The sequence below is a fragment of the Osmerus mordax genome, chromosome 19, assembly GCF_038355195.1.
Source record: "Osmerus mordax isolate fOsmMor3 chromosome 19, fOsmMor3.pri, whole genome shotgun sequence".
In the NCBI taxonomy this organism is placed as follows: domain Eukaryota; kingdom Metazoa; phylum Chordata; class Actinopteri; order Osmeriformes; family Osmeridae; genus Osmerus; species Osmerus mordax.
The window spans coordinates 119,621-134,128 of record NC_090068.1 but is presented as its reverse complement, the minus strand read 5'-3'; the positions used below and the strand labels follow the sequence as shown (position 1 = coordinate 134,128).

The window sequence follows — 14,508 nt, the reverse complement described above, 5'->3', positions numbered from 1 at the left end:
TTCTCTTGCAGCGCGGAGCCGTACCGAGCATCGCCCCTCCGGTCGTTCATCCTCCGGTCGCACCTCGACCATCCACCGCCGCCAGCAGTTCATCATTCAGTTCTGTGTGCTTGTTATAATTATACTAGATAACTTTTCCAGAGGTATCTCTGCTATGAGTTAGTGCAAACCGCTAAATTGATATTAGGCTACTCGGTGTAGAATGATGGTATTTTGGTGAAATGGTAGCTAATGTGTTAGAAGTAGCCTAGTTGGAGAGCTCACTGTCTGCTGTCTCTGGTGTCCATTTTTACTGTTACAGCTCAGGGGAACATTTCATTTATATGCATCTGTATGTTTCACTCATTGAACAAATAAATTCTAATTCTATACGGTTTTGTTCGTCTTGACATAGCGTCCATTATCTGGGTCGGAGGTAGGCACTAGGCAGCGAGGGGCGGAGCTTCAGCTCCTTCAGGCAACACGCCCCCCCAGTCTCAAGCAGAGAAGACTACTGATTTTTTCACGATTTCAAAGCCTAATTTAACATACTTATTTTTTCATTCGAATTTGGATGGGTAGTTAATAACACATTATTCTGTGGTGTGGCGAACTTAAAACTCGTTTCCAGGTCCACTTTACAGGATCTTTAACTCAAGAAGAGTTTCAATATCCTCTAAAAAGCTAATACTCTACCCTTTCTATTCATAAAATCTCAACAGTTGGTGTGTAGCAAAGAGGGTAGAGAGACTGACTTGTAACCTTATGCTCATGAGTTCAAATCCCCATTCAGCCTATTGTTGTTGGCCAAACATGAAGTTGTTTTGCTCTCATGTTGTCCAAGTCTCGATCTTCTACAGTGTACATGTTTATAATATTTTGCCATTTTGCGGAGGAACCCGCATCGCTGCTTGCAGCTATATTTAGGGTTCCTCCGGAAGGAAGGAACCTATTGTTTTTGTTAGTATTCTTATTATTATTATTATCATTTTTTTCTTCTACTTGTGCCCCAATATCTCAAAAAGTCCCTGGTCATACATTTTCTAATTTGGCACATTGATACTACATGCAAGTGGGTACCCCCACACCAAATACGGGCCACATCGGACCATAGGGGGCGCCACAGGCCACGCCCAAAAGTCAAATTTTCAAAGTGATGGCATTTCCACCCCATAGCTCCAATTCTTCTGAAACTGGGTGTGCATGCCTCATTTTTCATGAGGAACAAAAAAGCATCAAGGACCCATAAGGTCCATGATGGATTTTCCTGTACAGTGATAATTTTGGAAAACCTTAAAAATTCCTCTTCTCTTGAACCAAAGCTCTAATTGACTTGAAATGTTGTACAGATATGTATCATTGACGTATTGGAAAACGTTACTTAAGACAATTGAATCAAATACAAAATGGCTGAAAGGGGTGTATTTATGTAAATGTCCACATTGCCTCAATATGTTTGTGTCACTAAATCAAATGTATTTTTGAAGGATGGTTCAAACCTAATAGGCTTTAAGGTGACATGCCCCTGAAGTACCATGCAAAGTTTCACCTTGATATGTCAAATATGACTGAATAACAGCTGTTCAACAACGCTTACAACAGGAGAAACAGCTTACTTTTTTTATACAGTTGCTGAACATGACACTATTCAACACTGAGAATAGCTCAATGGGCTGGGATGGTGACCTGTAAAGTATAAGGTAGTAGGTTGGAATCTACCATTATCTGTTGGCCTGTCATAATTTTGATTATCTGTTTAGTTAAACAGGATGACATCATTCTGAAATACCATGCACAATTTCATGCAATTTCACCTTGAAATGTCAACCGTTTCTTAACCTTTGTCCCAAAGCTGACCAAAGCTAATACTCTGCCCTTTCTATTCATACAGTCTCAACAGTTGGTGTGTAGCAGACAGGATAGAGAGACTGACTTGTAACCTTATGCTCATGAGTTCAAATCTCCATTCAGCCTATTGTTGGCCAAACATGAAGTAGTTTTGCTCTCTTGTTGTCAAACTCTCGATCTTCTACAGTGTACATGTTTATAATATTTAGCCATTTTGCGGAGGAACCCGCATCGCTGCTTGCAGCTATATTTATTTTTATTATAGGGCCGTAAATGCTGTGGGTTCGGAGAACCGGACCATGGCCAGAAATTAAGAAGAAATGGTCAAATGTAAAACTTGAAATTAAGAAACGAGTGGTGGCGCATCGTAACAGCATGGCAGCTGTAGGGTTAGCGTGACATGCATTTCCTGAGTGATTTTGTTGTTCGTTTGACACCCTCAAGTTTAACAGAAGTGGTGGTGGATTAAACAGTATAGCATTTCCCGTTTTGGCATTTTGATGTGATAATCCACATTAATGATCAAACTTTTATTTTTATGTTTTTGAATAGTCAACGTCATAGATGTATGACAGTAACTACTTTATTTTGTAATGTTGGGTGAGTTTCGGCACTTTTCAGTTAGAATTCGCCATGTTACAGAGCCAGACAAGACTTTGCGGACGGTCCCTCGTACGTGTCTCTTAAGAACTATTTAAGACGGTTCCCGGATGCGGAAATGTGATTGTTCCGTCTCAACTTCAAGACTTGTTCAATAAAGAATTGAGTAATCACAGTAAGCAATAATTGTTATTTACTGTCGTTACAGAAAACGTTGTACATATACTAAATAATTATGATCGTCTTTAATTTATATCGTAGGTGGTTAAAAATAGCCATGATTTGCACATTTGCCTAGCAGGTGTCATGAATATACAATCAGCAGGATGCATTTTTTTAATGCTTACGTAATTCGCAACCATTTGATTAAAGGCATGTGTAGTTTAGTTCATTGAAAAATATCCCAGTTTCAGTTTAACTTCTGTAAAAATAATAGAAAATAATATAAATATATATCAGGGCTCAAAATTAACATTTTTTGCGGGCCCCAAGACAATTTTTACTGGCCCGCCCTCCAAAAGTTGTAATTTATCATTGTTACAACAAAACCAAAGACTTATAAGTTGTGTTATTCTGTTAACATGTTTAACCATTTATTAAACACATCCTGGATATAAAAAGAACAAAAATGAAATCACATTTCTAGTGATAAAAAATTAAAAGGTAATAGTCAGCAAAACAATTGACTTTTAACCTCAAACATGACGTGCTCTCTTCCCTGCTGACAGCCATCTCAGCACAACTCTGTCCGGCTGAAACTGAAACCTCTGGTCCCTCAATGCTAATATATAAAAGCTTCCATAGCATTTCATCAGTATGATACTAAGTACCCAAGTCGACACCATTTTTCTGCTGCAGTTCAATAGCCTGGGGGAACGAGGCGAACGGCCGGCCCGTCTTATTTACGTGATATGCCGTTGTTATAAGTCGTGCAATAACACGATGGGCATCTACATTTAAATTCCTGACCAGCATGGTCAACGGCCTGGAAGATGGATTGTCAACCATCCGCTTAACGCAAGCTGTCACGCAAACCAGGTGCTGTCTGCGAGCATGGCTGGTCAGGGATTGTTTTCGAAAATTGGTCGGTGCCTGTGTAAAAAGATCCACTTTTGTCTGCTTTAGACGGGAACATACGACAGTTGTTAAAAAATGTATCGAGATTAGAGAATTACAATTTGACAACCACTCGTCACTCACTACTCAACTCTTGATTTGCCAACTGTGCACCCCACGAGCTGCAAAGTTATTTATGCATTTAGCAGATAGCAAAACATATGAAGGGTGTTAACTTTTACAATGCAAATTTTTTTTTCAATCAATAATTTGCAGTTGCCCGATCGGGCCAGGGAGTTGCTAGTTTAACTGTCCCGACGTTACTTTTTACTGGCCCCGGGCCATCGTTATTGTCGAGCCCTGTATATAAAGAGTTATCTTTTTTTAATTTCGCATCCATGTAGCCTTGTTTTTAGGGTCAGCCTACTGGTGTCTCCACTGAGTCTCTTTGCTTAACCCTTGTGTTATCTTCGGGTCATTCTGACCCATCAGTCATTGTGACCCACCGTCGTATTGCGACAAATTTACCTCCTACAAAAACAAAGTGAAGCATTTTCTTTTAACATTTAGTCATTTAGCAGACGCTCTTATCCAGAGCGGGCTGTCGGGCTGTCTCAGACCCCCCACATTGCAATGGTTAAAAGAAAATTATTTTTATTTGTTTTTGTATTTGGTAAAATTGGGTAAACACAACGGTGGTTTGTTATGAACCTTTGGGTCATGTGACCCGAAGGCAGCACAAGGGTTAAGATGCACTCAGCGATCTACGACTGATCTGGAGCTCTCGTTAATCTATGAGCATTTTCAAGAGCCCCTTTAGCTACGATGGCTTTGGGAAACGTCCCGTAAAACTAAGATCAATCGTACGATGGATTCTACGATCAATTTAGGCTTACAATACTTTCGGGAAATGCAGCCCTGGCCAATACCATCCCTACAGTGAAGCATTGTGGTGGCAGTATCATGCTGTGGGGATGTTTTTCAGCGGCAGGAACTGGGAGACTAGTCAGGATCGAGGGAAAGATGAATGCAGCAATGTACAGAGACATCCTTGATGAAAACCTGGTCCAGATCTCTCTGGACCTCAGACTTGGGTGAAGGTTCATCTTCCAACAGGACAACGACCCTAAGCACAAGCCAAGATAACAAAGGAGTGGCTTCAGGACAACTCTGTGAATGTTCTTGAGTAGGCCAGCCAGAGCCCAAACTTGAACATCTCTGGAGAGATCTGTAAATGGCTGTGAACCGATGCTCCCCATTCAACCAGAAGGAGCTTGAGAGGTCCTGCAAAGAAGAATGGGAGAAACTGCCCAAAAATAGGTGTGCCAAGCTTGTAGCATCATACTCAAAAAGTCTTGGCCGTAATATCTGCCAAATGTGCTTCAACAAAGTATTGAGCAAAGGCCTATAATGCTTATGTACAGTTTATATTTTCGTTCTTAATTTTTGCAAATCTATTAAAAATATGAAACAAACTTTTTTCACTTTGTCATAAAGGGGTATTGTGTGTAGAAGTTTTTGGGGAAAAATGAATTGAATACATTTTGGAAAAAGTCTGTAACATAATAAAATGTGGAAAAAGTGAAGCGCTATGAATACTTTCTGGATGCAACGTAATAATAGCTTAATATTTGTATTTGTGTGTGTGTGATGGAGGCAGACATGAGAGTAAGCTGATAGAATGTGTTTCAAGGTCATATGTACTTGTGTAAAAGAGAAGCAACCCAACTTTTGGCTGTCCTAAACATTCTGTTTGAGCGCTGAGGTGTGTGTGTGTCCTAGGTAGGGAGGCCCATGAGGAAATGAACATCACGTTCACCTTGCCAGTGTCGTGGAATTCTGATGACTGTGTGCTGCATGGTCACTGTGAACAGGTGGTGTTCTGCACCTGTATGACTATCACAGCTGCCAGCAATGTCTTTCCCGTCACAGTGTGAGTGGAGAAAATTTAGTTTTATACTTCTGTGCTAGCTCTATGAGTAAAATCAGTACATTTGCAACTACTGACATCTAACAATGACAAGTGTTAATTATAGGCGACCCACATTTATTAACCGTGTACCTCAATGTGTGTTTACCCATGTGTGCAGGCAACCACCACACTGTGTCCCAGAAACGTATACAAATGCCACATCCTGGTACAAGCTCTTCACCACGGCAAGGGACTCCGACACCAGATACAGCCAGGACTACAACCCCTTCTGGTGTTACAAAGGTGCCATAGGGAAGGTGTACCACACCCTCAACCCCAAGCTCACTGTTATCGTCCCCGATGTAAGTTCTCCTTTGTGTGTGTGCATACACTAGCATATTGTCGAAAATGTATTGTCTACATTGTCTTGGTTGTATGTTATGTAATTTTATCTTAACTTTTAGTCATCCCCATCAAGTAAAATTATTATGAAGTATTCCTGCACTTCACAAATTAGTTATTTTATCTTGTATGTAACGGTCAGTGTAGGAGGGTGGATCCAAAAGCAGAGGAGACAAAGCAGGATTGTGATAGCAAGGACTTGGCAAAACAAGATCACGGCAGGGGTACTCACAAACATATACATTGCATCTGGAAAGTATTTAGTGTTTCACTTTTTCCAAATTTTGTTATGTTACAACCTTATTCCAAAATGTATTCAATATTTTTATTTTTAGCTAAATAAATGATCATACGTACATAAGTATTCACAGCCTTTGCTCAATACTTTGTTGAAGCACCTTTGGCAGCAGTTACAGCCTCAAGTCTTTTTGAGCTTGGCACACCTATTTATGAGCAGTTTCTCCTATTTTCAAGGTTGGATGGGGAGTGTCTGTGCACAGCCATTTTCAGATCTCTCCAGAGATGTTCAGTCAGGTTCAAGTCATGGCTCTGGCTGGGCCACTTAAGGACATTCACAGAGTTGTCCCAAAGCCACTCCTTTGTTATCTTGGCTGTGTGCTTAGGGTCATTGTCCTGTTGGAAGATGAACCTTCGCCCAAACAGTGCCGGTCCTTGCTATAGGCAACATGGTAAACCTTGCCCAGGGCGCCAAATGTGCTAGGACCGCCACTGCCCATCGATCCTGACTATTCTCCCAGTTCCTTTCCGCTAAAAAACACCCCCACAGCATAATGCTGCCACCACCATGCTTCACTGTAGGGATGGTATTGGCCAGGTGATGAGCGGTGCCTGGTTTCCTCCAGACATGATGCTTGGCATTCAGGCCAAAGAGTTCAATCTTTGTTTCATCAGATCAGATAAAAGTTTTTCTCATGGTTTGAGAGTCCTTCAGGTGCCTTTTGCAAACTTTAGGCGGGCTGTCATGTGCCTTTTACTGAGGAGTGGTTTCTGTTTGGCCACTCTACCATACAGGCCTGATTGGTGGAGGGCTGCAGAGATGGTTGTCCTTCTGGAAGGTTCTCCTCTCTTCACAGAGCAACGCTGGAGCTGTGTCAGTGTGACCATCAGGTGTTTGGTCACCTTCCTGACTAAGGCCCTTCTCCCCCGATAGCTCAGTTTGGCTGGGCGGCCAACTCTAGGAAGAGTTTTGTTGGTTACGAACTTATTCCGTTTAGGGATGATGGAAAGCCACTGTGCTCATTGGGACTTTCAATGCTGCAGACATTTTTCTGTACCCTTACCCAGATCGATACAATCCTGTCTCGGAGGTCTACAGACAATTCCTTGGACTTCATGGCTTGGTTTGTGCTCTGACATGCTGTTAACTGTGGGACCTTAATATAGACAGGTGTGTGCCTTTCCAAGTCAAATGTATTTGTATAACCCTTTTTACAAGCAATGTCACAGAGGGCTTCACATACACCATAGAACTGCCCCTCAACCAACCTAAACCCTCAAGGAAGACAAGGAAAAACTCTCCAAAAAACTCAGAGAAAAAATTGAAGAAACCTTGAGGAGCAATTCAGAGAGGTATCCTTTCCCCCAGAGACAGTCAAATCATGTCCAAACAATTGAATTTACCACAAATCGACTCTCTCGATCAGGTTGTTGAAACACCTCAAGGATAATCAGTGGAAACAGGATGCATCTGAGCTCAATTTTGAGTGTCATGGCAAATGAAGACTTATGTACATGTGATATTTTTGTTTTTAATAGATTTCTCAAAAAGTTAAAATCTATTTTAGAATACGGCTGTAATATAACAACGTGGAAAAATTGAAGCTCTGTGAATACTTTACAGATGCACTGTATACTGATACAGCAACCAACAAAGACTGGACACAAAACAGACCTTTAATACTAAACCAAACAAGATACAGGTGACAACGGCCAACTAATTACAACAAAGACCAAACTGAAACAATTAACAAGACACAGGAGCACAACAAACATGAGCCTAGTGCTCTGGGCAGGCAGGGTGTTACATTGTAGTTGGTATCTTTCAACATCAATTCTGCTGAACATTTCCAATTAAACTTATTCCCCCAATTGTACATCCAAACCAAGTGACTCAATGCTTAAAGCTTTATTGCTCTTATTTTAATTAATTGAACATGAATCGGGTTTGTCTCTGCGAGTGATCGGACACATGAGAAAAAGGCTTTTCCCCTAAACCATATTCTGTATCTCAGTAGGTGATGAGAGTATTTCAGCATGGGAAAGGATTGGTTTCATCTTGAAATAGAGTCTAAAATCAAGTCACTGACTTGCTTTCAGGACGACCGCTCTCTTATCAATCTGCATCTGATGCACACAAGCTACTTCCTGTTCGTGATGGTCATCACAATGTTCTGCTATGCAGTCATCAAGGGACGGCCAGGCAAAGTACGACTGAGCAACCCCGACTTCTGCCCTGAAAAGGTACAACATGATGCACAGACACCCAGTGGCCTTTATTGTCATAACAGATAGAAACAATTCCTCAGATAGAAAATATATTCTAGCTGGGTCTCGCAGACTTCATCTAGCCTGTTTTTGTCTTTGTCTTTGTATGAAAACAAGAAAATCCAGGTGTCGAGTGACGGCAGCGCCATGCCGTGCAATTCTGAAATGCCTGAGCTTTATTTAATGCAGTCCCTCCTGTTTTAGAGTTGTCACTATTTTCATTTTTTACCATGAAATCGGATAAGATAAAATAATAAAATCTTAAACTCATGCTTTTTCAGTCATGCTTTCTCAGACAACATATCTGTGACGGACGTTGGTATTTTAGTCCTCATAGTAATTATTTTACAGATCAACTGCAGATTGTAAACTTTCAAATTATGTATCATACATTGAAATTTGAAAATATTTACATTTAGTCATTTTAGCAGATGCTCTTATCCAGAGCGACTTACAGTAAGTACAGGGACATTTCCCCCAAGGCAAGTAGGGTGAAGTGTCTTGCCCAAGGACACAACGTCATTTGACACGTCCAGGAATCGAACCAGCGACCTTCTGATTACTAGCCCAATTCTCTAACCGCTCAGCCACCTGACTCCCTACTATTTAAAGAGAAATGTGAATATGTGAATATTTGTACCTCTTAAATCAGCTTTCGAAGAAAATCTCCTTGAAAGATATATCAAACTTTTTCATACTTTCTACAAGCAGGTAATGGGTGGGAACAATAGCTGGTTAACTCCACCCCCAACCATATGTATGAGTGTATTGCTTGACATCCATCTGGTTAATACATGTTTTTTAGTAATGGCTAATATTCACGTTCATTTTGGATCATTGTATTCAAATTATCTAAATTCAGTGTTTTGTGTTTATACCAGATTTCTGTTTTAAAATGTCTAGATCATGCAGTCTGCCCATGTTTTCTGCATTGTAGAAATCACAGGGCCATGGTATTTGTCTGTTCTCACTGGTAACCAGTGTTGGGGGAAGTTACTCAAAAAAGTAATATATTAGTTATTACTTATTATTTTTCAGTAAGAGTAGTGTGATTAAGTTACATTATTACTTTCTGTACAAAGTAAGATTATTCCATATTATATTACTTATACTATTACCTTTAATAGTAGCGAGTTTGACTTTGTAAAAAATTTGCAAGAACATAGGCTACAGATGCTAAATAGTGTTTCTTTAAAGAAGAACGTTTATTTAAAATAATCCTAAACATCAAAAAGGCTTATAAATTCCAAAATAATAAAATATTTGTGTGAATAAATTATCCTGTTAGCAGCCACTTGTGGAACCGTGTCGCCATCTCTCAAGGTTTAAAGTGGATTTTTCGCTAGCATCCAGCTTAATTTCTCTGTGGACACTTTCGAGGAGTAGATAGTATTTTGTTGGGGCGCAGTTTGCAGTTCACTTCAATGTTTTTTCCTTCTTCAATGAAAGCAAAATAGTGTGAATATTTCCACCCGAAAACGTAACACGTTCTGCGGCCATGATTGCTGTTGTGTTTGCCTGCAGCGTGAATCAAAGGCAAACCAGGCTACTGCGCCCAGGAAGTGTCGTTTAAGCAACAATCTGTATTTATAAGGCTATTTTAGTCCTTTGTTGAATTCATGCAGTAACTTGGACAATTAACGCAAGTTACTTAAGTAACTGTAATAATATTACTCAATGTCAAGAAATAACGCGTTATATTACATTTAGTCATTTAGCAGACGCTCTTATCCAGAGCGACTTACATTAAGTACAGGGACATTCTCCCCGAGGCAAGTAGGGTGAAGTGCCTTGCCCAAGGACACAACGTCATTTTGCACAGCCGGGGAATCGAACTGGCAACCTTCAGATTACTAGCCCGCTTCCCTAACCGCTCAGCCACCTGACTCCATATTACTCACTTAAGTAATAACATTATGTAACGTGTTACCCCCAACACTGCTGGTAACTAATGAAGCATCAGTTTGTTTGCAATGCTGCAGCTGTATATGTTTCTTTTCATTTTTCTTTCCTGTTTCTCTTTTCACCCCAGGTGGTCTTGTCAGAGGCATAAGAAGTACCAAAGGATCCACATCAGTACAGAACTATAGCTGGAAAAGAGAGCAGAAGACATAAACACTTAACAGTTGCCTACTGAACCATGAAAGAAAATATGTGGTGCAAAACTTCTCTTGCAATGTTGGGTCACTCCAACAAAAGACATAAGTGCCTGTATCTACTGTGTAAATATTTGTAGGAACTTTTGAAGTCAGTACATTCAGCAGTTTTGTTTTTGGTTAAGCAATATCAGTTTAGCAAGATTTACCTGACATAAAGGAACTGCCCTTCCTCATAGTCACCTTGATGTCATGGTTTTTAACCCATAATAGACCCTCACGTATGCCATTTGGAGTGTGAAGGGGGAAAATGAGCCTTGGGTTTCCCCTTTGTCGTTACACTGAAAACGAATAAGAATGATTGGCCTTTTTCTTGAGATTCATCTTTTGTGTTCCTAAGTGGTTTAACATGTTTGCTGAAGACCATGAAGCAGGCTTTAGGTCTCTTAGATAAAAATAAGACTCACTGCACCCTAGAGGCCAAAAGTGTCCAAACACAGCTCTTTATTGCACCTGAAGGTTACATACTGACTTCCGTGTGGTTGCTGGGTAAGGTCATTTAGAATTGGTTGCACCAAAGGGGGGAAAATAATCAGTTACGGTAATTGATATGCTTTTCTCAGCTTGCAACATTATTCTTTTTTCGTCTTTGTAAGGGTTTGTTTTAGGGTTGAATTCTATGAGGTCATGAAGTATGAAGAAATATCCAATTGATAGTTGCGTGTATGCTGTTGATAGGCCTTTGAGGAACTCTACATCTATTTTTGTTGAGCACAATTCCAGTTGTACATTTTCATGTTTTAATGTAATCTCTTCTGATGGATAAGATCCTGTGTCATGTTTTGTTGTGCGGGGGTGTCGGTGGTGCAATTGAGGATAGCCTATTCTGTAATGATTACCTGTGTACAACAAAAAGTGCTCCACAGGTAACAAGTAAGCTGTTGATTTACGTGTTTTATGTTGATTTATTTTGTCAATGTATTGGCGAAATACAAATTGACATTTGTTCTGTCAATGATATCCAGACTTCATGTTTTTGGTTGTTAACCCCACGACATTGCTGCGTGGACTGTAGTATAGTATATCATTTTGATTTGCCTTTAAGCACAAAGCACTGACTAATCTATTTCTGATCTTTGTTAGTGTTGGCACCTTTTTCTGTACATCCATATCAAATTTTCCATTCACTTACTGTAGCTTTTCACAGAACAAGGTAGAATACGAGGTGCATTTTTAAGTTGCACTGTAATACGCCAATTAAGGGAAACTATATAGTCATCAGAGAAATGAACATTACAATGCAATATCATTTCCATTCCACTGTCCTTTGGCGTCACTTGTTTTTGTTGTGTGTTTAGTTTTTTACACAAATAACTTGTAATTTTTTGCATCTTGCCTTAATACTGTTTTGTCATGTCTTTGTTAAGCTTTTCAGAAACCAGGTAATTCGTCTCATTATTACAGTGTACGTTTCACCCCTTACTGGTCATTTTGGATCACCAACAATATAACTTCTGTATGTGAAGTGTCAATATATAGATTGTAATTTATTTCATGGCCATTTGTTTCAATAGAATACATTTTCGTATTTGTCTACATGACTATTATTAATATTTGCCAGGATGTTTCTACAGCACACATACATATTAAACATAAACAAAGTTTAAACATATTATTCTGACCTTGCTCTTTAAGACCACATAATCAATTGTGGTAATCCCACCTCCAAGTAAATGGGTCTTTAAATACATCCTCCCATCCTTGGAGAAGTCACTGATCTGGTAGTAGAGGAAAATATAGACTAGGGTTGTCACCCCTTTGTTAGGTTATCACCTCAGCAAGGCTGTAAAGTGGAATGGTGCAGAAAGAAAGCATTCAAATAGGACCCTCTCCCTTTTAACTCCATACTGAACAATCTCACACCCAACTACTTGTGTGCCTTTAGCACTAACCAGTGTAACATTACCCTCCCTCTACATTCCGTAGCTGTGCTGTTGAAATGTGCTGATGAGGGTTTCTGCTCCAGTTAATGTCTGTAAATGATAACATTTAAAATACAATGGCCGTATGTTGAAATATACTGTAAAAGGTTTCACTATTGCATGCATGTTCCCTTTTTTGTCCCATCAACATTTTCATTCCATACCTTTTCCACACCTCATAACTTGGCATTCAATGTTGAACTGCTGTGATATCACACACAAAATGTTCCATTGAAAATTTATGTAATACATGAAGAGTGTCTCTGATGTTTTGCTGACATGTTGAGCAGGCTGCTAATTAGGCAGTACTTGTGCAGACAAGAACAAGTCATACCCAATGTGAACAATTGAAATAAATAAAAATTTATGGGCAAGGTGACTGAATCTTCATTAGTGTAAGTAATAATTTTTCTTAAAAACAAAAACTAAATTTTTACTACTAGCTATTTAAACTTGATCAATGTAGTTTTTCCACCTCACTACTTTTCTGTGAGTGGGATTTCATTTGTTTCGAAAGCATTACACAAGCATGGATAGGTCAGATGACATGTCTATGCCATTAAGGGAAAATTGACAGAAAACAGACAGGCCTCGTCTGTTGTTCAGATCATATTGATCTCCCTCTCCTTTGTGGGTCGGTAATTGTAATGGTGGATAGTTCTCTCACTCGAAAAGTCAAGGGTTTAGAAAGAACCCTGGTCCTTGTATGTTGCAGAAGAAGTATGATGCAATTGCAATTCTGTCTTGTTGCATGATTGGAAATGTTAGCCACTTTTGTTTGTATGATGATTGACAATCGCTCTGTTTCTGTGCTGTTGAATCATAGGCAAATGCTTTACTGAATAAAATTGATGATACTGAATATGCTCCATTTGTGTCATGTGAGGGCAGTCTCAAGAAGTATGCTAAATGTGATTTTAATACATTCACATGCAAAATAATATTTAAATTAAAAGAGGTAGCCTATGTTTCACTTTAGTTATCTGGTTACTATTAATATAAGGATTGATATGTCAAACTATATGGTTTGGTCCCCATCGATGGGATGCAGTGGGTCAGGCCACCTTGTTTTCAGAAAAATATATCTTTCTTTGGACTGATGACAAGCACAATGGTATCAATGCAATTGATACATATAATGTAAGCTAAATTTAATAAAAAAACTACTCAAAGTTGAAGGAATCTAAGTATGGCTAATTAAATTAAAATACAACCTTATTCCAGTTTGTGCTTGTTTGCAGGATCATCTGAAGTCTTACAAGTATCATAAATGGGGTAAGAAATGCATTAATGTTATCAGAATCAGAATCAGAAAGAATCAGAAAGGGATTTATTCGCCATGAAAGTTTGCACAGACAAGGAATTTGCTTTGGCAGGAAGGTGCATACAATAAACATATACCTAAAATTTAAATATGTGGACTAAGTATACTAAGGGTACATAAACTAGCAGTACTAAGTGGGATAAATATAAGTTGCCGTAAATTACAATATAAAAATACAAATATTACAAAAAATACAAATGTACAAGATACCATGTTGTGGTGCAGTGCAAAAGCAGTGTGTTTTAAGCAATAAGTCATTTGAGTCAGTGTGGTCCCTTGGCCTTGTTGAAGAGGCCAACAGCGGAAGGGAAGAAACTGTTTTTGTGGCGTGAGGTATTGGTCCTGATGGACCGCAGCCTTCTGCCGGAGGGGAGTGACTGAAACAGGGAGTGTCCAGGGTGGGAGGAGTCGGCCACAATCTTCCTCGCTCGCCTCAGGGTCCTCGAGGTGTGCAGGTCCTCGAGGGTAGGCAGATTGCAGCCAATCACCTTCTCAGCAGTACGGATGATACGCTGCAGTCTGCTCTTGTCCTTGGCAGTGGCAGCAGCGTACCAGACGGTGATGGAGGAGGTGAGGATGGACTCAATGATGGCTGAGTAGAAGTGCACCATCATTGTCTTTGGCAGGTTGAACTTCTTCAGCTGCCGAAGGAAGTACATCCTCTGTTGTGCTTTCTTGATGAGGGAGCTGATGTTCAGTTCCCACTTGAGGTCCTGGGAGAGGATAGTGCCCAGGAAGCGGAAGGACTCCACAGTGTTGACTGGGGAGTCACACAGGGTGATGGGGGTGAGTGGGGCTGTGTTC

At 39.9% G+C, this 14,508-nt stretch overlaps 1 protein-coding gene across 5 annotated transcripts in view; it reads left to right on the top strand.

Annotated features, from left to right (window-relative positions):
• Positions 1-13,232, top strand: part of tmem248 (transmembrane protein 248) — a 67,572-nt gene extending 54,340 nt beyond the window's left edge. For 2 of the 5 annotated variants that reach the window (XM_067257646.1, XM_067257643.1), the window contains exons 4-7: positions 5,270-5,416; positions 5,574-5,757; positions 8,135-8,278; positions 10,335-13,232. In XM_067257646.1, coding sequence (XP_067113747.1) covers positions 5,270-5,416; positions 5,574-5,757; positions 8,135-8,278; positions 10,335-10,355 — 496 coding nt within the window. In that variant the 3' untranslated portion in view covers positions 10,356-13,232. Of the gene's footprint in view, positions 1-5,265; positions 5,417-5,573; positions 5,758-7,102; positions 7,206-8,134; positions 8,279-10,334 lie in introns of those variants that run through there. The other 3 variants (XM_067257644.1, XM_067257645.1, XM_067257647.1) reach the window with 3 other exon arrangements.
• The last annotated feature ends 1,276 nt before the right edge of the window (positions 13,233-14,508 follow it).